At 31.8% G+C, this 21,557-nt stretch overlaps 1 protein-coding gene across 2 annotated transcripts in view; it reads right to left on the bottom strand.

The window, feature by feature from the left end:
- LOC142320509 (uncharacterized) overlaps positions 1 to 21,557 on the bottom strand; it is a 238,609-nt gene that overhangs the window by 16,028 nt on the left and 201,024 nt on the right. For both annotated transcript variants that reach the window (XM_075358372.1, XM_075358373.1), the window contains exons 26-29: positions 18,978 to 19,211; positions 17,131 to 17,346; positions 7,419 to 7,588; positions 4,606 to 4,807 (exon numbers count right to left, since the gene is read on the bottom strand). In XM_075358372.1, the coding sequence (XP_075214487.1) occupies positions 4,606 to 4,807; positions 7,419 to 7,588; positions 17,131 to 17,346; positions 18,978 to 19,211 (822 nt within the window). The remainder of the gene's footprint in view (positions 1 to 4,605; positions 4,808 to 7,418; positions 7,589 to 17,130; positions 17,347 to 18,977; positions 19,212 to 21,557) is intronic.

Below are 21,557 nucleotides of genomic sequence, written 5' to 3'. Positions count from 1 at the left end.
TTATATTAGTTTATTTATAAAAGTTATTGCTTCTTAAAAATATGAGTAAAATAATTAAGAAATGTGATACATTTTGACATTTTATTCCCATAAAGGAAACAATGTGACTCATGCTGCTAAAAAATGTGTGATGGTTATGGATATGATGTCATATATCAATATGTGTAACAAAAATCTGGTCTAAGCATTTTCAATCTGTAAATTTTGATGTACCTCACTCTGGTTACCATCACAAAAAGACAATGGAATCAGAAAAAATTGAGAAAAACTGGCAATTAATTCAAGATATCAGTAATGAACTAAATATCGATAACATATGAGTTTTAAATTGTTTGAAGAAGGTGGGATACAAAACAAACTTGATTTTTGGGTGCTGCATGATTTAATAATGAAAAACTTACTGAAAATAAACTCTGTGAATTCCTGCTAAAATAGAACAAAATAAAGCATGTTTGAAATAGCTCATTACAAACAATGGAAAATGGATCACATACAACAATAATGTATGGAAAGATTGTGGTCGAAGTGAGATGAAGCTCTATAAATGATGGCAAAGCTAGGATGGATGCCAAGAAAAGTGGTGCAGTGTGTATTGTTGGATCAGAAAGGAACTGTTTACTATGAGCTTCTGCTGCCCAGTCAGAGAATTGATTTTAACTTCTACAGTCAATAATGGAGAGATTATGCCAGGCAATTTCTAGACAAAATGACCAGAATTGATCAATAACAATCATTTTCCTTAACGGCAACACTAGGCCCCACATACTTTGGTGATCTGTTGAAAACTGACAGAGCTTGGCCAGGAAGTTTTGATGAATCCATTGTCTATACAGTCAAGGACTGTAAGATCAAGATTGTTCCTCATCTTGCACCATCAGGCTGTTATTTGTTACAATATCTACAGAACTCTCTTAATGGTTAAAGCTGACTTCAAAAGAGGCCTCAGAAAATCCTTTACCACAATTGTTTGTCCAGAAAATAAAGACATTTTACAGTGGTGGGATTATGATGTTATTTGAAAAAAGGCAAAAGGTGATTAGCTAAAATGGCACATACTTAGTTAAATAGATTTCATTTGAAACACAAAAAGAAAACTTCGTTTTACATTTGCATTAAAGTACAAGAAACTTTTTTGTCAACTCTTCCCTTAAAGTTAACATTAAATAATAATAAATTATTAAATAAATTTCTCAATTTTACATTGAGAAATTACGTCCAACCACTATTGGACATGTAACCTATTGTGGGACCTGAACTAGAATAAAGACAAAAGAAATGGTGTCTTAACAGATTTGAGCAGTAAAGCAAATATTGAAATAACAGCGATAGAAACAAAATGTAAAAGGAATATAAATGTAATATAAATGGAATATAAATGTATAATGTATAGGAATATAAATGTAAAAGGAATATAAAAAAACTGAAAAAAGTAAACTGGTTTCAATACTTGTCGAGATTGTTTGCACATAGATGATGTGCAAACATGTGAAGTTGCCATTTTGGCAACATCGTCATTCTTTGTTTGGTTTGAATGAAGAAAAGGGAAAGTGCACAGGATCAGGAAATCATTCAGCATCAGAAGACATCACAATGAAGTCAGTAGGTCTACCTTTCCTTAATGTGAGAATGCTGTTTAAGATTTTTACAAACAAATTTTTAATAGCAGATTATTAAGCTCCAGTTCTTCCAACAGTTAAAATTTTTTTTCATTTACAATCACTAGATATGAATTAAACAGAATCATAGTATGTCAGTGTGGGCAGGTAAGCACATGCCTTTAAATGATACACTTGATAAAAATTGGATTAATATGAAGCATAAGCTGAACTGAAAGTTGAAGATGAAAGAGTATGAGTGTGGGTATACCTATATAATGTATTAAAAAAGTTTTATGAATCAATAATTTATAATCTTATTGAAAACTGAATAAATTGAAACTTTTTACAATAATTCTCATTTGTAATTAACCAGCTACAACTTATTTTACATTATTAAATAATGTGGTGAAATGTGTTAAAAAACTGATAATTTCATTACATGCTTCTTCCAGTTTATTTCTATCCAACATTTCACAACTAATATTCATTACTGGTTGATGAAGAAGATCTTTCTTTGTCTACAAAAATCTTACCATGAGAATTGACTGTTTCTAGCAAACTTTTAGATTCTCCTACTTCATTTTTAAACCCAGTAACATCCAAAATGTTACCAGTTTCAATATAATGAAAATGCTTTAAACATATTTCATTCATTTTTAACTTTCCCTTTTCTTCATTCAAACCAAACAAAGAACAACGATGTTGCCAAAATGGCAACTTCACATGTTTGCACATCATCTATGTGCAAACAATGTCGACAAGATTTGATACCAGTTTACTTTTTTCAGTTTTTTTATATTCCTTTGAAAAACAGGAAGGCAAGCTTTTACATTTTGTTTCTATCGCTGTAACATTCAAAATGTTGCCTTACATTTCTTTTCTATGATTCATATCTGCTTACAGATAATTACCTCTTGTAATCACTGCATGTATGGTCTTCAAGCAAACACATTATTATTATAAATTATTGAATACCAGCAATTTCTCATTAAAATTTTATATTCATTTCAGTTTGTTAAAAAAATTATTAATAAATGAAGTATATAATGAAATAAGTATCAATAAGACATATTTCAGTCCTTAGATCAACTACCAGTGTTAAATTATATAAAGAGTGGACCAAGTAAGATATAAAGTTCAAGGAATTGAACTTTGATAACCATATAATATGATGGTAGTTCAAGAACTAAGTGAGCATGACAAAGCAAATTGGTTGATATTTTGTGCAAATTTTATTAACTTGTTTACCGATGATGTGGGTCTGCTAATGAGTGACAAAGTGCATTTTCATTTATTGGGCACAATGAATAAAAAAAAATTGTCATTGCTGGACTGATACAAATTCTAACAAATTTCATATACATCTTCTTCATAGTCCTTATGTAACTGTTCGATGTGCTCTGGAAGTTTTGGAATCAAAGGCCCTTATTTTTTAAAGAGTAAGGAAATGCAGTGGTATAATCAATTCTGACAGGAACACAAAGATGTTACAAGATTTCCTTGTTCCTTAACTGCTTTATTGTTGTATTGAGTTGGATGAGATGTGGTTACAAAAAGATGGAGCTATAGCACATGCTGCCAGAGCATCTATAGCACTGATTTCAGAGATATTTTCAGGGCATGTAATTTCTAAAGGAGGAGATGTTGTATGATCAGCTCAATGTTGGATGAGGATGGAAAAAATGGATGAGCTACTTAAAACGGAAGTGAATGGATTTGAACTAAAGTTATTTGAGTGTCACTTTAACATTAAGTATTTGCGGAAAAATTTGATAATGCCCCAACACAGAATAAACACAAGATGTGGTTAAAAATATTGTACTATGGGATGGGTTTCAAATGCAAAATGAAATAGGCAACCTTCTGTTAGGACTACAAAGGCCATAGTTGATATTCAAAGTTCTACCAATCCAAAAAACTATTTGAAAGTTATCGCAACAAAGTGGTATAAAATACTCCTCATCTTCCTGTAAGAATCTTCAAGATTTAAATTTTAAATCATATCATCTAATAACTTAGGAGAATAGACAAAACCACTTCAGTTTGTCTATTAATTCTTAAGTTTATTATCGCAATGACAATCTCAAAAACATTGTTGATGAACAGATAGATCTAACAGTGTATTTCTTGCCAGATGAGGCATGCTATAATTTTTCTGGGCATGGTAATTTGAAAAACACCAAGTATTGGATGACATAAAATCCTCACTAGATGTTGAGTAAAATGATGTATGCTTGTTGTTTCTGATAATCATAGTGAGGGGAGGGTCAATATTTTTTGACCAGAATGGTCGATAAAGAAGTTTACTGTACAACTTTTAAGTTAACATATCATTAAAAAGAGTACATCTTCCAACAAGATGAAGCAATATGTTACAAATCAAACAATTTACTAGCACATGATCATGCGACTTTTACAGAAGAATGAGCTCTCAGCAGAGGGTGGTGGCCTTTGTGTTTCAAAGATCTGTATAGTTGTGATTTTTTTCCTTAGCTATTTGAAGGATACAGTTTATGAATCAAATCCCTAACTGATTGACAACAATGTATTGCATCAGGTAAGTCTCAATATGATCATTTGAACACAAAAAAGCTGCAGCGCAAAGTTCTCCCTTCAAACAACTTTTGAAAAAATATATATGGTAAATATGTAAACTATTTGGTAACATAAAAATAATTTAATTTATGTTTCATCATTTCATTTTCATTTTTTCATTTAATTTATAAACTGTTATACATTGCAATTGGGTCTAGTGTGAAGCAGTTCAGTTATAAATTACTCATCCTGTAGCAAATTTGTAGTAATTAACAATCAACTAATTTGTGTATCACTTCGTGAATTGATCACAGACAAGTGTCTATAACATTTACATTTTTAAAAAGCCATATCACAGCTGACTATGAACAGTGATTTCTCTTTAAATAAATAATTATCCTTAAAAATATCACACTACCGTTATATTCAAAATAATTAAAAAAATAAGATAATTAAATGAACATAATCTTACCCAAATCTTGATGATGTGCTTTTTCATTGCCCTCAATATAAAGTAAACTATACCCATCCCATAATTTAATGTGCCCTCTTTCACACTCTGGTACAGTCACTGTCTGGCTGTGTTTTACCAATAGAATACCAGTCAAGTAATCACGTTCCTCTTGGCAAGGGGTTCCTGGTGTTCCAGGAATACCCGGTGGACCTGATTCACCCTAAATTCACATAATATTTAATTAAAAAAAAAAAACAGGTATAAGGTAACAGAGATTGAAAAAAAATCTAGATAATCAAAATATTTGGTATTGTCTGTTCATATTGTTGATATAAAATAAATAAATAAATGTTTGTGGAAGTATAAAATATTGTTACCTTCAAAAATTTGTGTAAATAATATTGTGCATTCAAAAAGTAGGAGTCAAGTAGTATACTTGTTATGCACAAACACAGCAATTTATAACTTCAACTAACCTTATGGTAGTTGTTAGAAATGGTTTCCATGAAAATACAGACATATGCATGCATTTCTTTTTTTTCTCAAAGGCTCTCATAAGTTGTTTATATGAATGTTCTGGTGAAATCATGAATAGCAGTTTGAAGTTTTAGGAGGCTGTGTGGGGGTTTCTTTGATAACATTACTATTTGCATAACCAAGAACTAAAAATCCGGTCGGCTAAATCTAGAGAAAGAAGTGGCCAAAAACCCTTAGAAATGATTCGTTCTCCAAAACTCTCTTGAAGTAACTTCATAAGAATAATATGGCTATATGTGCAATTGTGTTGTCTTATTGAATCCAAGTATTATTTATTTTTCCTCTACTGGTGAATGAACCTCTATCTATATATGTGAATGATTTCACACTAATGAGCTGAATTTATTACTTCTGGGAAGAATATTCTTCTGGATATTTCAATCTACAACCCAATAATCTGGAATTTTATGTCTGGTGTACACGTTATTGGCAGATCATAAATATGAGTTCTGTGTGTCCACATATCCTGATAAACATAATCGTGCCTCGCTAAATAAAAAACATGGTCAAAAATATCTCCGAATTGTTTGCTAGAAACTGTTGAAATGATTCACAGTAGTGAATTGGCTTTCCACAGTCTGTGGTCAATAACTTTTGAACAACTTTCACTTCAAATGGGATGAAACTGAGCTTCTTAAGAAATACCTTGTATGCAGTTGCTACACCAATGTTTTTCTGTTTGGTCAACTTTCACTTCAAATGGGATGAAACTGAGCTTCTTAAGAAATACCTTGTATGCAGTTGCTACACCAATGTTTTTCTGTTTGGTCAACTTTCACATAGACTTGTTTAGACTATGTTACATAGCAGCTGATATGTCTTACAGTGTTTTCTTCATTGAGTATTGCTGGTCTACCACTATGCTCATAGTGCTTTACCAATCTCCTCTTGCACAATTCCTCAATTAGCAGTCTTACACTGCATTTGATTAGGAACCGAAGCATTGGCAAATCTAATGGAAAATTGGTCTTTCACTATCTATGTGTTTTCACCATTCACATGGAAAACATATTCGATGAGAAATATTTACTGTTCTTAAGTTAACAACATTCTGAGCGCACACAGAAAGATGCAGTCTCAATCATTCAAAGGTGACAAAAATGTAATGAACAACAAAGAAGCAAGACTCAAGCTCACCTGCCTGCTGGCTCAAGGAAGCAACGTGCACACAAAGGAGGATTACCAATCTTTGCAGAAAATACTACTCACAGTGCGTGAAATACAATCACCCAACATAATCGTGTTTATAAAGATGTTTAATTACTATTTGAACACATTTTACAACAAAAAAATCACAATAATCATAACTTGCATAATATGTAATAAATTATATGAAACTACGCAGGTGAAAGTTAATTTAACAGTAATAGAAGTTAAAAAAAGATGAAAAAAGATGAAAAAATAAAGTACCACTTTCCAAAAAAAACAAAATATTTCTCTACTATTGATTAACATTTCAACAAAACAATAAGTAACAGAATATGTAATCAACTCAAAGAAAAAAATCACAAAGAAATTCATTTTTCATGTGTGGGAACCCTCAAATAACTCTTCAATATTTTATGATAGGAAAATGAAATTTAGCAAATGCTACTACCTTGAAACAATCTATTGTTTGTTGTGAGTCAATAACATACCAAGCATCCAAGGGGAGCAACTCAGAAATTTTAAATAGACATGATAAGTTATTCTAATTGAAATAAATCACTGAAAAAAAAGCATTGAAAAAAAAACTTGATGTAAAAAAACTTTAGACTATGACAACTCCCTAACCAAAGTTGCATCCATTTAATATAGTTCACTCCTAGTTTCAAAAGTGAGCTGTAGTACCACTTAAATAACTGCTAAATAATGAAACATGAAAAAAGAATTTGGCAAATGCCCCTACCTCAAAATGATCTACTTTGAGGTATGAGACCTCTACATTTGGTATACTGTACGCCACTTTTTAAAATTAGATGTAAAACATACTATATGGAGATTATTTTTTAGGGTTACCGTAGTCTGGAGTTTTTTACATGAACATTATTTTTCAATTCCCTTTTAAATGATGTATCTGATGATATACAAATAAGCTTCTTAAAAATCTTTAAATGAAGTTTACTCGGAAATGGGGTCAAGTTGGAAGCTGCTATTTTGAATTTAAAGTAGGGACCCCACCCCCCTCCTTACACCCTACAAAAGGTATCATTAAACTCTGCTGTCAGTTGACTGCCTGCCCATGTAAGTGGCTATGTAAGTGTACTATGATTAAATATGATACTGGTCCTGAATAGACATCTCATATAACATACCCGTAAACCCGGTAATCCTTCATTTCCTCTTTCTCCTTTCATACCCGGTGGACCAGGTTCTCCAGCAAGACAATTAGTACCAGGTGTACCTCTATCTCCTTTAAGACCATATAATCCAGGAGGACCATCCTTACCGGGACGACCAGGCACACCAGACCTTCCTGGAAAACCTATTAAATCAAATAAAGATTAAAACTGTGTCATACTATATTTTACTAAACTGTGTCATTAATAATATTTTTTTAATTACATTAAAAAAAGGTTTTTTTTTAAAAAATAAATAATAATTCTTAAATAATAAATTAAAAACAAAGCTGAAAGTAACAGATTTGGTTTATTTGGTGAATATTGTATTTTTCTTAACTTTTTTGGACATATTGGGTTATTTACATATCTAGGCTTACTTACACAACTAAATTATTAATGGGACTGTTATCAATAGAAACAAAAATAAAAAGTAATATTTTCACAACCAGAAGTAAGGTTTACTGTATTATACAAAGTGTTTTTAAAATAAGGTCCATTTTGAATTTGCTGGCTATATATGTGATGTAAACAGATGACACATGCATAGCTAATTTATTTCAATCAATAGTCAGCTGTAAGCAACAATAGTTTAGTCATTTTGTTGTTTGTTGTAAATATTGTTACCAATATGCCTAATTTAATATCGGCAGGTGAACACGGTAGCAATGATTTGAGCTGGTGCACAGTATACATACACACTGATACAAGCATCACTCCTACCATGCAGTTCTCCCACCATAGTAGCGCTGCAGCCCACCACTCTCAGGTTCCAATAAAAGAGCATGCACAAGAGTGAATTTTCAATTCATGTCAACCACCACCTGGGGAAGAATAAGAAGATAGAAGAAGACAGAAGTTCCCTGGCCGGGACTTCCTTCTTCTTCTTCTTTCTTTTCCTGTTTAGCCTCCGGTAACTACTGTTCAGATAATACTTCAGAGGATGAATGAGGATGATATGTATGAGTGTAAATGAAGTGTAGTCTTGTACATTCTCAGTTCGACCATTCCTGAGATGTGTGGTTAATTGAAACCCAACCACCAAAGAACACATGGTTGAGCCACAACTCCCCGACTTTGCTGGAGACCAGCTTCTGGACCCAACAGCTCTACTCACAGTTAACACCAAAAACGGCCCTTTTCAGGGCCACCACAAGGTAATGAATTATGAACCATCAAAGCCAATCAATGACAATAGCCCTTCTCGGGGCTACCATAAGGTTAGTAATTACAATTCTTCCATTTATAAGGAGTATTACAATTTTTGATCCCACCAAATGTTAAGTACAAGGAGTAATCCAATTTTTTATGGCAAAAATTAATTTTACGATTAAAATTTACAAGCAAATTGGTGAGTTCTGAGTATTAAGAGTAATGAAAAAGTAACACAGTGGTATCATTCATTTTGAGAAGTGCAAACTAATGTTAACGAAGTGTAATAGAGGTTGACTGTCAGTGATAACGGATGATTTGATTGAAAATATTCTACAAAACCATGGGTGGCTTCAATGTTTCACACAATTATCTTTGACATTTCCTGATGTTTCATAATCTTTGATAAATGAAGATTTGAGAGAAAAACTGGGTAATAAAAAGACTTGTGCTTGATGAGTGCCAAAGATGTTAACTGACACACACACACACACACACACACACACACACACACCCCCACATGCATGCATGCATGTGCGGAAAATGTCTTGCTGCAGCGCAAGAAGTTTTGTGGCATTATAAAAGTGAAGATAATGAATTGCTTGATCACATGGTTACCAGAGATGGAACTTGAATTTCTTATTCGAAGGTTGAAATAAAACAGCAAGCAATGTGATGACGCTATACATTATTTCCTACACAAAGAAGTTCAAACAAGAACATTCAGTATATAAGCTTATGGCTACTTTGTTGGAGTAAAAAGATATCCTGTTCGTTGAATTTAGTGATTGTGGAACTACTAGGAATACTGGTACGTATTAAAAAAAAATGGCAGGGATGCTATACGGTGGGATTTTGATTTTGTTTGATAATGCCTAGTTACATGTGACAAATTAGACTCTGAGGCAGTTGATAAAAATATATAGGAAAATCTTCCATCGTCCATCCTACACCCCTGACTTAGCTCCTGCCGATTTTCTTTTTCTTCACATTAAACAGTGGCTTAGATCACAAGTTTTGACAATGGAAATGAATTGAAAAACATTACTGCTGGTTTAAGCCACTGGCAACAAAATGTTTTGAAGAGAGAATGTAGAAACTAGTGGAACACTCTACAAAATGTGTAGGAAGTTGAAGGCAACTATGAAGAAAAGTAGTAAATAAATCTGGCTTTTATACACGTGTAATAAAGTTTGTTCATATTTTTTTAATTTTGTTTTTACTTCAAAATGGACCTTACTTTAAATATAATCATAATATAAGTTAATTTTAAAAATATTAATAATGAAAGAATAAATTAATAATTGCTTGTATCTTATTAATATAATAATTATAATATTAAATACAGAGAGGTTCAAAAAAATATATTCACAATTGTAATTAAATAATATCTAAACAAAAAGACTTGCACTCACTAATCTAATATGGGAGTGTCATGTAAGGTATTAAATTTGTTGTGGAAGGCGATGCTGCCAATTTATATCACACATGCGTGGGTGGTTGGTGGTGGAATGAGTCAGTCATACTAGCTAGTGCAGCAAAAGACAGTCAAGTAGCAGCAATGGCTGAGGTTCGCTTATCGTTTATTGAGCGCAAGGCTGTACTGAAGTGGTACTGGAGGTACATTCATGAGGTACAACGGCAGTGGCAGAGAGAGTTTGGAACACCGCCACCAACATGTTGAATAATTGCCTGCATTCATGACAAGGAAGATGTGGCTGATCACAAACAGCTACAAGTCCGGTATCCAGTGTTGCAGTGTCAACATTTCACCAGATCATCGCAAAAATCAGTGAACAAGGGAGCGTGCGAAAGTTGGGTGAACCGTTCAAGTGTATTCTGAAGAGTGCAAAGTGGAGAAAGTACATTCCAAGACTGCTACCCATGATGAGGACGACCCAGATTGAAGGCTGGAGTATTGTGAATGGTTTCAGCACATGGGTGGCAAGGATGAGGAATTTGCAGTGAAGTTTGTGTGACTGATGAGACGCAATTCAAACTTAACGGTTCTGTGAATCGTCACAATTGTGTCTACTGGGCTCCTGTAAATCATCACGCTCATGAGGACAGAGCAGTGAATCTGCTGTGGGGTGCTGTGTGGTGTGGTCTACCAATGCGTGGTTTGAATGGTCCTTCTTCTTTATGTTTACCGTAAATGGTGAGGCGCATCATGATATGATTCAGACACGGATTCTGCCTGCCATCCAAAACCTGTATGGTGATGAACTATTTTACATGCAACAAGACGGAGTCCTAAGTCACTACCATTGAGATGTCAGGTTGTACCTCGATAAAACTAAACCCAGTTGGTGGGTGGGTCGAAAAGGTGCTGTTGAGTACTCACCTTGGTGTCCGGATTTGACAACTCTGACTTCAGCCGTAGTTCAGTGTGCAGTTTGGCGCCATGGGCGTTGTATAGAAGCTGCTGGGTCACTTTAAACACATACCATAACACTCTCTCAGTGCCAAGAATTGTCATAACTCAAATTTGTCATGAGATATGGACTAGCAAACAGTGAGTATATTTTTTTGGACCCCCTCTGTATATTTACTTATAATTAATTATTTAAAATCATTCATTATTAATTATTTAATTAATTTTCTTAAAAATCAATTAATATTATAATAATAAATTAATATTATATATAATATAATAATTTTCAATAACTATTACATATATTACCAATAAAAACCAATATAAAAACTAATAGCAAACACAAATAATACTTACTACATTAATAGAAAGCATAATGTAAATCATTAAGTAATTTCTGAACCCACTGATTCATCATCAGCTCTTTAAATAAAGCATTATAAAACACTCAGGTAATTAAAACTGACAGTTGCCATGATTGAGTTAATTAAAATTGATTACAATTAAGTCAGCACTATCAAGACAGGTAAACCAATTTTCAACATACTTTTTTAAAGGTTGATTTGTTCATTTATAAGAGTGATTTTTATATTTATAAATGTATTTATATTTGAAATATTCAAGTTTATTGCTATTTATTTCTTAATTATTTTCTATATTTATTATTGTACAAGGTCTGTAAATAAAGTAATGAGAGTAGTTTTTTTTTGGCAGCCAAAGTGACAACATTGTAAAGTTACTAGTTAACATATGGTTATATGAACAGCTGATTTATATTAGGTATTAGTATTTTCATTCTATTGTTGCCATGTGAGATGTAAATAAACTTTTCGTGAAACTAGTTTTAGTTGTGCGTTACAAAAATGAGTGATACTAATTATGAGCAACGTTGTGCAATCAAGTTTTATGTTAAACTTGATGAGAATGCTACTGAAACTATTTCAAAATTGAAAAGGGTGTATGGGGATGATGTTCTGTTACGATCTCAAGTTTTTAGGTGGTTTAAAGCATTTTCAGATGGCCTGGATCAGTTGTGGATGATCCATGCTCTGGCAGACCGTTAACATCAAAAAGTGATGACAACATTGAACGAATGAGAGGCTTGATATGGTATGACAGGTGATTAACTGTCAGAATGATTGCAGAACAATTAAATCTGAACCATACCACATGGTCCATCAAATTTTGGCAAACGAATTGGACATGAAAAAAGTTTGTGCAAAATTGGTCCCAAAAAACCTTCTGTTGAACAGAAAAACAACAGGGTGGAAGTGTGCCATAATCTTCTAGGGCGAATTGAAACTGATACTGATTTTCTAAAAAAAAAGTTATTACTGGTGATGAATCTTGCATTTTGAGCACAACCCAGAAACAAAACAAACACAAGCAAGGAGTGGCACACTTCAAACGCACCACATCCCAAAAAATCAAAAATGAGCTAATCAAATTAAATGAGCACATCTAATTTGTTTCTTTGATAGTAATGGCATTGTCCATAAGGAGATTTTGCCTACAGGACAGACTGTAAAATCAATATGTTTACCGAGAAATTCTTAAAAAAGACTGCGGAAAAGAGTTGCCATGTGAGACCAGCCATCAAAGACAACTGGATGCTAAATCATGACAACGCACCTTTTGTCCACACAGCACTCTCAATTAATGAGTTTTTGGCAATGAAAAACATTCCTGTAGTTTCTCAACCATCTTATTCACCTGACTTGAATCCCTGCGGCTTTTTCTTGTTCTAGACTTTAAAAAAACACTTCAAAGGACACCATTTTGGAACAGTAGAAAACATAAAGAAAATGTAACTGCCCATGTTTAGGATATTCTGGTTTCTGAGTTCTACCACTGCTATGAAGAGTAGAAAAATTGTTTGAAGCATTGTGTGGCTTCCCAAGGGAACTATTTTGAAGGTGGTAGAGTCCATGTATAATTGGATTGTAAATAAGACATTTTTATAAACCAGTCTCATTACTTTATTTACAGACCTTGTATGTAATGATGAGGTGATCAGCAACTTTTGAAAAATTCTTTGCTTTATTTGCAGGTGCTCTAAATGAGAACTGTTAGTTTTAACAATGTATATTTCTTTAAAAGCATTAATTTTATATTAGATATAATCCTGTGATTTAAGGTTAATAAAAAAATTGATATACTATACTGATTAACTTTCAAAAAATGTTTTCAATATAAATGATTTATTTTGTATTGGTACTTAACATTATCTATTTTAATGTTACAGTTTAATTGTAACAATGAGATTTTTTCCATATACTTGGAAACTTCAGTATAATCTGATGCATTGTACATCACAATCATGAACATACACATACACACACATATATATATATATATATATATATATATATATATATGTTTTATGTTCATTTTTAATATTTTTATTTTCTCCAAAAACTTTCAGCTTAGGTGATATATATACTTGTGCTACTAAATGCACAGCAGTAAACATGTTAATATACAAGGGACATTCAAATTATAATGTCCAATTTATATTTACAACAAATATTTGATATTAAATATCTTTCATCACATTTCAAAATCATTAAGATTAGAAAAGTATTTGTTTCAGAAGTAAATGAGTTAAACAAATTTCTCTGAAGAAATTTCTGACCAATTTGAGTACAAATACTTTTAATATTTCTTTCACTTCCTTACTGTCAACAAAATACATTCCTCTGAGATGTTCCTAAAACCTTTTGAGTAAATGAGAATAAGAATATATGGTGGAAAAGTTATGGTTTCCTAACAGTATAATTTTAAGACAGGCAGTAGTTTCTGTGACATGGAAGAGGATATTGTTGTGTTGGTTCTGCATGAAAGTCTAAATGATGCTTGTTTTTTTTAATGCCTGCGGAAGATCCTTAAGAGTTTACTTGGAACAATTAGTAATGGTAGTCATTACTTGCTCCAAAATTAAATAAGAATAACACCTATAAAAAACATTATTGTTCAATGATGATGTGGTGTGCCTCATATCATTCAACATCTGCCTCATCAGGTTTGGATACCCAACCATTACTGATTATTTTACATCAATGACTTAAATTCCTGTATCCATGATACCTGAATGTTCAGTGGTCTGGAATTTTTGTTCTCATGTTTCAAGAATTTTGTGAGGTTTTATTATTATTTAATTTATTTTTTTTTTTGCCATAAAATTAAATTATGGAATGCATCTTTTCTTGGATATAAACTAAAAATTTGAACTAATTTTAAAGTTTATTTCTTTGGACTGAAAACTCACACAGAAGCTGGTAAATTAATATTTGACACAAGTGGAATGATATATTTACTTCATTATTTGACCTAGAAGCAGTATTTGTGCTGGTGGATTTGAAACAAATATTAATTCTTAAACACCCTTGTATGACTACAACATAATTTGTTTAACTAAAAAGCTACTACATTACTTTAGCATAATTTTTTTATCTGACTATGAATGGTAAAATCAGTGTACAGGAAGACAGATAAAAGGCTATCTTACGATTAGTCTAAGAATTGTAAAACTGATATTACATAGCTGAAAACCTGAAAAAATCAAAATGGTTAAGAATACATACAAATTAATAGTATTTTTTCAAAAAAGGAATAAAAATATATCGAAATGATCTATTTAAAAATAGAATCTAATTTACTATGTAATTTAACACAACTTACTATTTTATGTTTTATGTTAATTAACTCCCCATTTTGTAACATAAGGAAATGAATAAGTTTATTTTTTAAATTTCTAATAACTCAAGGACCATTCACTCAACATTAATTTGGATTAGTGAGACCCTATTATATTATGTTTCCTAAAAATACTACTAATGAAAAATTATTAATAAAAACAGTGTATAAATTTGTACAAATAATCATAAATATATTATATGAGTCAAAAGATTTTTTTTGTTTTAAAGAGAAAAACAAATTTGGTGCCAGTAAAAATTAATACGTGTTATATATGACATCAATAAATTATGCTTTAAATAGTGAATCTGCATGTTTAAAAATAAATGGAAAATGTATTTTCATAAGTAAGGCAGCAACAAACTCTTTCTTTACTATCTATATGCGAAACATTGGTACATGCAGTGAAACAAAATATCTGAATACCTGTTAAAAGATTATTCCTGTATATTTTTAACAAGTAAAACTTACCACCAGAAATAATAGTTTTTTCTTCTGATCCTTTCCAAACAATTATTTTATTCACTTTTTTTACATGGGTTGCTTTGAGGGTTTACTTTTATTTCTATGAGGGTTGATTAAAATGTAGGATTTTTTTTGTGGTTAAGTTTTATGTTAATTTTAGAATATCATCTGTTCACATATTTTTGATGGTATTTTTTAATAAAGTAAAGCAACAAAAATATTAGAGAGCAGTTTTAAATTTCATTACAATGAAAAGACTTATACAGATATATATCGACGAGGAACAAGATATGACTATATTTGCATGTATAAGGTGTCTGTATTAAATAATGAGGTTGATACAATAATTCACCTCTATTTATGTTCATTAAAAATTCTAATGCTTGCCTACTTTAAATCCTCAATGATACATATATACTGATGCAGTCTTGTTTACTACTGGTAGAAAATGTGGAGCCCATCAGTGTCTATCACCTGTTTTAACACAACAGCCATTTTTCTTTTTTACTGCATCAACAAACTCAAAATGTGTTCCTTTACAAATTTCACTTTAAGAAAAAGAAAAAATCACATGGCGCCAAATCTTGTATTACAGATAAAAAATCTTATCTTGTAGTATGAAAATCTACATTATCTAAAAAATTATCAAAATCTACGTTATCAGATGACTGATCTTCAGTACAGTAATGTGTTTGTCAGCAAAAAAATGCTTCACAGAAAGTCATGATGAATAATGAAACCATTTTTCACAGTTCTGGTCATTTTTTCTGACTTAAATATTATCAGCTTTATCAAAAATTCCTTATAATAATGCCAGTCCACTGTTCTGCCTCCTGGAACCAAGTCTTCAAAATTTATGTCCTTGACATGGAAAAACACAATGATCATGGATCTGAATTTGGATATTCTTTGACAAGCTTTTTTTGATTCTCGGTGATCATGATGTTTTAATGTATTGACTGTCACTTCATCTTAGGATTGTACTAGAAAATTGAGGCTTTGTCACAACTGATATTCTGAAAAAAGTTGGTGTCAACATTATGTTACTTCTACATATCAGTACAGATTTCCTTGGTGTTTTTTTACTTTGGTGTAAGAACCTTAGGAACTATCTTGCCAAGAAAATCTTTTATGTTAAGATCCTCACATAAAGTTTTCCATGCAGCGTCTTTGTCAATTTCACAGCTTCAGCTAACAGTTGGACCCTGTGTTGGTGGTCTTCTTAGACAATCTGACTAGTTTTTCTACATTTTTTTTGGTTCTTGAAGTAGAATATCATCTATAGCGATCATCATTTTCCACGTTCTGAAGTCCTTCATTGAATCTTGTGTGCCAATAAAAGACGTGCATGAGACATGCAGTCTTCTCTGTAAAACTCAATAAGCAATTGTAAACATTCTGTTGGTGTTTTATTCAGTTCTAATAAAAATTTCAAATTGTTGTTCAGTTTTTAAATTTAGCAGTATTTAGAATTACAACAAAAAACAAAATCCACTAATCAATAATAATTAAATGAATGGTCAAGAGTGGTGATGTTCAGTGTGCAGATTCATACAAGTCCAAGATCTCTGCCAAAGAGCTCACAACAATTCTCTAAGAGTTAGAAGCCCAATCTTATTATTTAATAGACGTGCACCTTGTCATTTTATCCAAACTGAAAAGTAATGCAATTATATTATTCAACTTTCTTACAGATTTGTGTAATTATCCAGGTTAACTAGTAATTTCTAGTCAGTAGATAATAGACGTACATTTATTTTCATGTACAGCTACATTTTGGGCTACTGTATTAATAATTAATCTTAAGGAAATATTTCTGAATGTGAACGAAATTGCTCATATCTCTAAATCCACACTATCCCACACAAGTGCTGCCAGCAGGACTTCATACAGTAATCAATTATAGCAATAAAACAATGGTGTCAAACCAAACTGTCAAACCTTTATTTTAATTTATCTTTGTACAAAAATGTATACTGATCAAATAGTAAGTTCTTATACCTTTTTCTCCTTTATCTCCTTTAGGCCCAACTGGTGGTTGCAGCCCAGGTTCACCTTTTTCACCTTTAGGTCCAAAAACACCATCTGAACCTGGAGTACCATCTCGTCCAGAATCTCCTTTCTCACCAATTAATCCGCTAATACCTTGGGGTCCTTGAGGTCCCGGGAATCCTCTGTCTCCTTTCAAGCCTGGGAATCCAGATTGACCAGGCGGGCCTACACAAAAAAAAATTATATGCAGTGTTTAATTAATATATAATTATAAAAATCTTAAATACTTAATGGGTAGAGATTTTTATGCTCGCCTATAAATTAACAAACGTTACAGAACAATATGAATACATAAACAAATAAGTATTACATTCAATTTATGAATACAACCAGTATGACTGTATACTTATAGGAAATTTTTCAAGTAAACTTTTCAATTGATGGAAGTGGTAAAAAATTTATCAAAAAATTACTTCCGATCAGTGAACAGATACATAGGTATTACTTTGAAAAAAAAAAACACTTTGACTAAACACTCAGACTGACAAAGTTAATTTATGAAGTTAAATTTTTTATTGAACCGATCTTCTAATTGATTTACTTAAAATACAATTTTAAAACACATTTTATTTTACAAAGTAGTTTTACTCTGTCAAAGAATATTTGAATAATGTTAACTAAAAACTATAAAAACTTCAAAATTTTCTGCATCCAATTCAGTGTGTTAATAAAGAAAGCTCAAATACTTTAAATTATCACCTTCTGAGTTGTGAATTATTTTGTAGTTATTTTTTATATTTAATATAAAAAAATAATTACAAGTTCATGTATTTATTTTCCTTTATATTATTTGGATAAATAAAGATTATAAATAATATTTTAAATAATTAATATGGACCTTAATTACATCTATATTTTTATCTTACAATTAAAAGTGTATTCTGTGATGTTGCTCTGATCAAGATTTTAACATGGTTTTAATTGATCTATTCAGATAAATCAGTTCTTTCTTTAATCTGTTTTTTATTTGTATATATAAATATTCCTGATGTGATCTGTACAATGACCTTATCAGAATAAAGTAGAAATAACAAAGAGGACCACTGAATGTGAAAATAGGAGGAGAAAAGATTATGGAGGTAGAAGAATTTTGTTATTTGGGAAGTAGAATTACTAAAGATGGACAAAGCAGGAGCGATATAAAATGCCGAATAGCACAAGCAAAACGAGCCTTCAGTAAGAAATATAATTTGTTTACATCAAAAATTAATTTAAATGTCAGGAAAAAAATTTTTGAAAGTATATGTTTGGAGTGTCGCTTTATATGGAAGTGAAACTTGGAAAATCGGAATATCTGAGAAGAAAAGATTAGAAGCTTTTGAAATGTGGTGCTATAGGAGATTGTTAAAAATCAGATGGGTGGATAAAGTGACAAATGAAGAGGTATTGCGACAAATAGATGAAGAAAGTAGCATTTGGGAAAATATAGTTAAAAGAAGAGACAGACTTATAGGCCACATACTAAGGCATCCTGGAATAGTCGCTTTAATATTGGAAGGACAGGTAGAAGGAAAAAATTCTGTAGGCAGGCCACGTTTGGAATATGTAAAACAAATTGTTACGGATGTAGGATGTACAGGGTATACTGAAATGAAACGACTAGCACTAGATAGGAAATCTTGGAGAGCTGCATCAAACCAGTCAAATGACTGAAGACAAAAAAAAAAATCAGAATAAAATGTCTATTTATTTGAAAAAATGAATTTCTGGTGTACAGCTGAGTACTATAATATGTTATCAAGATAAATATTCGTAATTATATTCACAAAATTTTATTAGATTATAAAATTATATACCGGGTAATCCATCAGATCCTTGCATTCCTTGTAATCCTGGGAGACCTGCATCTCCTGGTAATCCGGCAGGTCCGATTGGACCATCTTTACCAGGTAATCCTGGTTGTCCATCAAAACCTGGTGGTCCAGGAGGACCTGGATAACCTCTATCTCCTTTTTCACCGGGTTGTCCAATAATTCCTGATGGGCCAGGTGTTCCAGGTTTTCCAGGAAGTCCCACAAATCCTCTTTCACCTGTACAAAAATTTAACTATAAATTGATTGAGATTAATACAAACCTGTACCTTAAAAAATCAATTTAAACCAATTGATTTAATGCACCTTAAGTCAATTTAAAATTTAGATCTGATACTTACCTTAAATATATACAAAATTTAAGTACTATCATGCCATAGGTTATATGGAAAGTGTGGAATTTTTTCCAGGGTGAAAAATGCTTTTGTGCTATCATTGCCCGGACATGATGTATTTGTTGTAAAACACTAAACATTAAAAATTCAAAATTAAAACTTAATTAAAATATAAAACCCAGGAATATAAAGATACATCTTAAAATGAAAAAAAACCTGTAACCTTAAATCGAAATAAAAACACAAAGATATATCACACTACACATCTCATTTAAGATAATAAGATTACTATCTGCTTTGTGGCAAATGGGATAAATAGCTGAAACACAACAAATTCAAATATTAAATTATTTGAATATTCAAATATTAATAAATTTAGTAATTAAAATATTTGAATATAAATGGACGACCTCAAGAAACTGTAAAACGTAAGATAACTTTATTGCAAAAAAATTGTTTCATTATTCACTAGAATAGTTCGCATGTTAGCTCCTAGTTTAAATTCATATGCAATGCTGTGTAACAGATACAATCCACAAGGACGTGGTACACTGTTAGTTGGCAGTCAAAGCGAGCACAAAGGTGTGCATCTATTTGTGTCATCAGATATCCATGAGCTAGCCTAGTGTGCCCTATTCATAAATGGCAGAAAATAACCTCTCAACAGTTATTTCTACATGAGGAGCTCTGCAGAGAAATAGTGTTCTTAATTGGATGAAGTTTATTGTTACAGTACTATCCCATTCACTTTGCCACTCAACAAAAATACTGGTGATTGTGGGAAGGTCAAATACGTATGTTCTGTTGCACAAAACCACAAGCAACTGAATTAATGTTTCTGGAGTCATTTGTATAAACTGTAAGTAACATCAGAATTCATGCTATTTATAATATTATAAAATTTGTTTTTTTAAGATAACTGGATTTGTGTTCTTTTTATTATACTGACAAAGATCAAAGCAGTAATTAATAAGATAAGGCTGCCAAGGGGGAGGGTAATAACATTGAGCAACAGTAAGGACTGAAGGTAATTGTATATTTAGTGCTGAGAAAAGGTAAGCTCTGATGCCTGGGGGAGATCTCTCAGCTATTCGTGGTATCGAATCAGATGCTGGTTAGAGAACACCGCATCAAATGTTGGATGATTTTGTTGCGCTATAATGAGAACTACCTAAGTGCAGATCATTTGATTCTGTCTATTCAAAAAGGGCTGCTCACCAATTTCCACCAATAAACTTGCCAGAGGGCTTGAACGAAAAGCACCTTAATGAACAGACAAATAAGCCACACAGTCGTAGTCGAAGCGGGAATGGACTAGAGCTTGGTAAAAGAAAACATGCATGCTCAATCAGCTCACTATCAAGTATTAGAAAAACTCTCAGCATGTCCAACGTTTTTAAACATTTTACTTTCAACTCCTTTAAATGCGTTACCCAGGTTAGTTGTTGGTCAAACCACATTCCTAAAAATCTAACCCAAGTACATCCTTCAACTAGCTCACCATCTATAAACACTTGAGGGCTAGTATATTCCCTCAAGCATGAAAAACAAATGAATTTTGTTTTTTCCGGAGATAACATGAATCCAGTCATTTTACACCACGATTGTAAACAGGTTACTAGTAGCTAAAGTTCTAGACATTACGTAAATTGAAAAATCATCAAGAAATAAAGAATACACAATGGATTTTCACATGCAGTTTGTTATACTATTTATGTCTATGGCAAATAAGGTAACGCTTAGGACACCTCCCTGTGGTATTCTGTTTCTACTGTGAAACTTTTGGATATCGTCATTCCAACTTGAACTCAAAAGGACAGACTGCTGAGGAAACCCCTGGTAAATGCAAGGAGATTTCCTTGTATACCCCATTCATGCAGTTTATTTAGGATTCCTCTCTTCCAAACTGCGTTGTACGCCTTTTGCATATCAATAAACACCACAGTATTGTAGTTAGTTTATAAATGCAAATACAAGCAGCCTTGTTCCTGTGAATATATCTACTCATATTACACTATTAAAAAAACAAATTTTATATGTTTTTTTGACATACAAAAGAATTTTTCATTAATTTTTGGACATATGAAACAATTATTTTATTGGAAGAAACTTTTTTTTAATATTTTAATTAATTATAATCATTACCTAAAATTAATTTCCATTAGCAACAGATCTTCCTTAAAATTCTTTTTTAATACTTCAGGTACTGAGCATTTATTTTGAGAACATA

This window comes from Lycorma delicatula, chromosome 2 (genome assembly GCF_047948215.1).
Source record: "Lycorma delicatula isolate Av1 chromosome 2, ASM4794821v1, whole genome shotgun sequence".
Classification (NCBI taxonomy): domain Eukaryota; kingdom Metazoa; phylum Arthropoda; class Insecta; order Hemiptera; family Fulgoridae; genus Lycorma; species Lycorma delicatula.
This window is presented reverse-complemented; position numbering and strand designations above follow the sequence as displayed.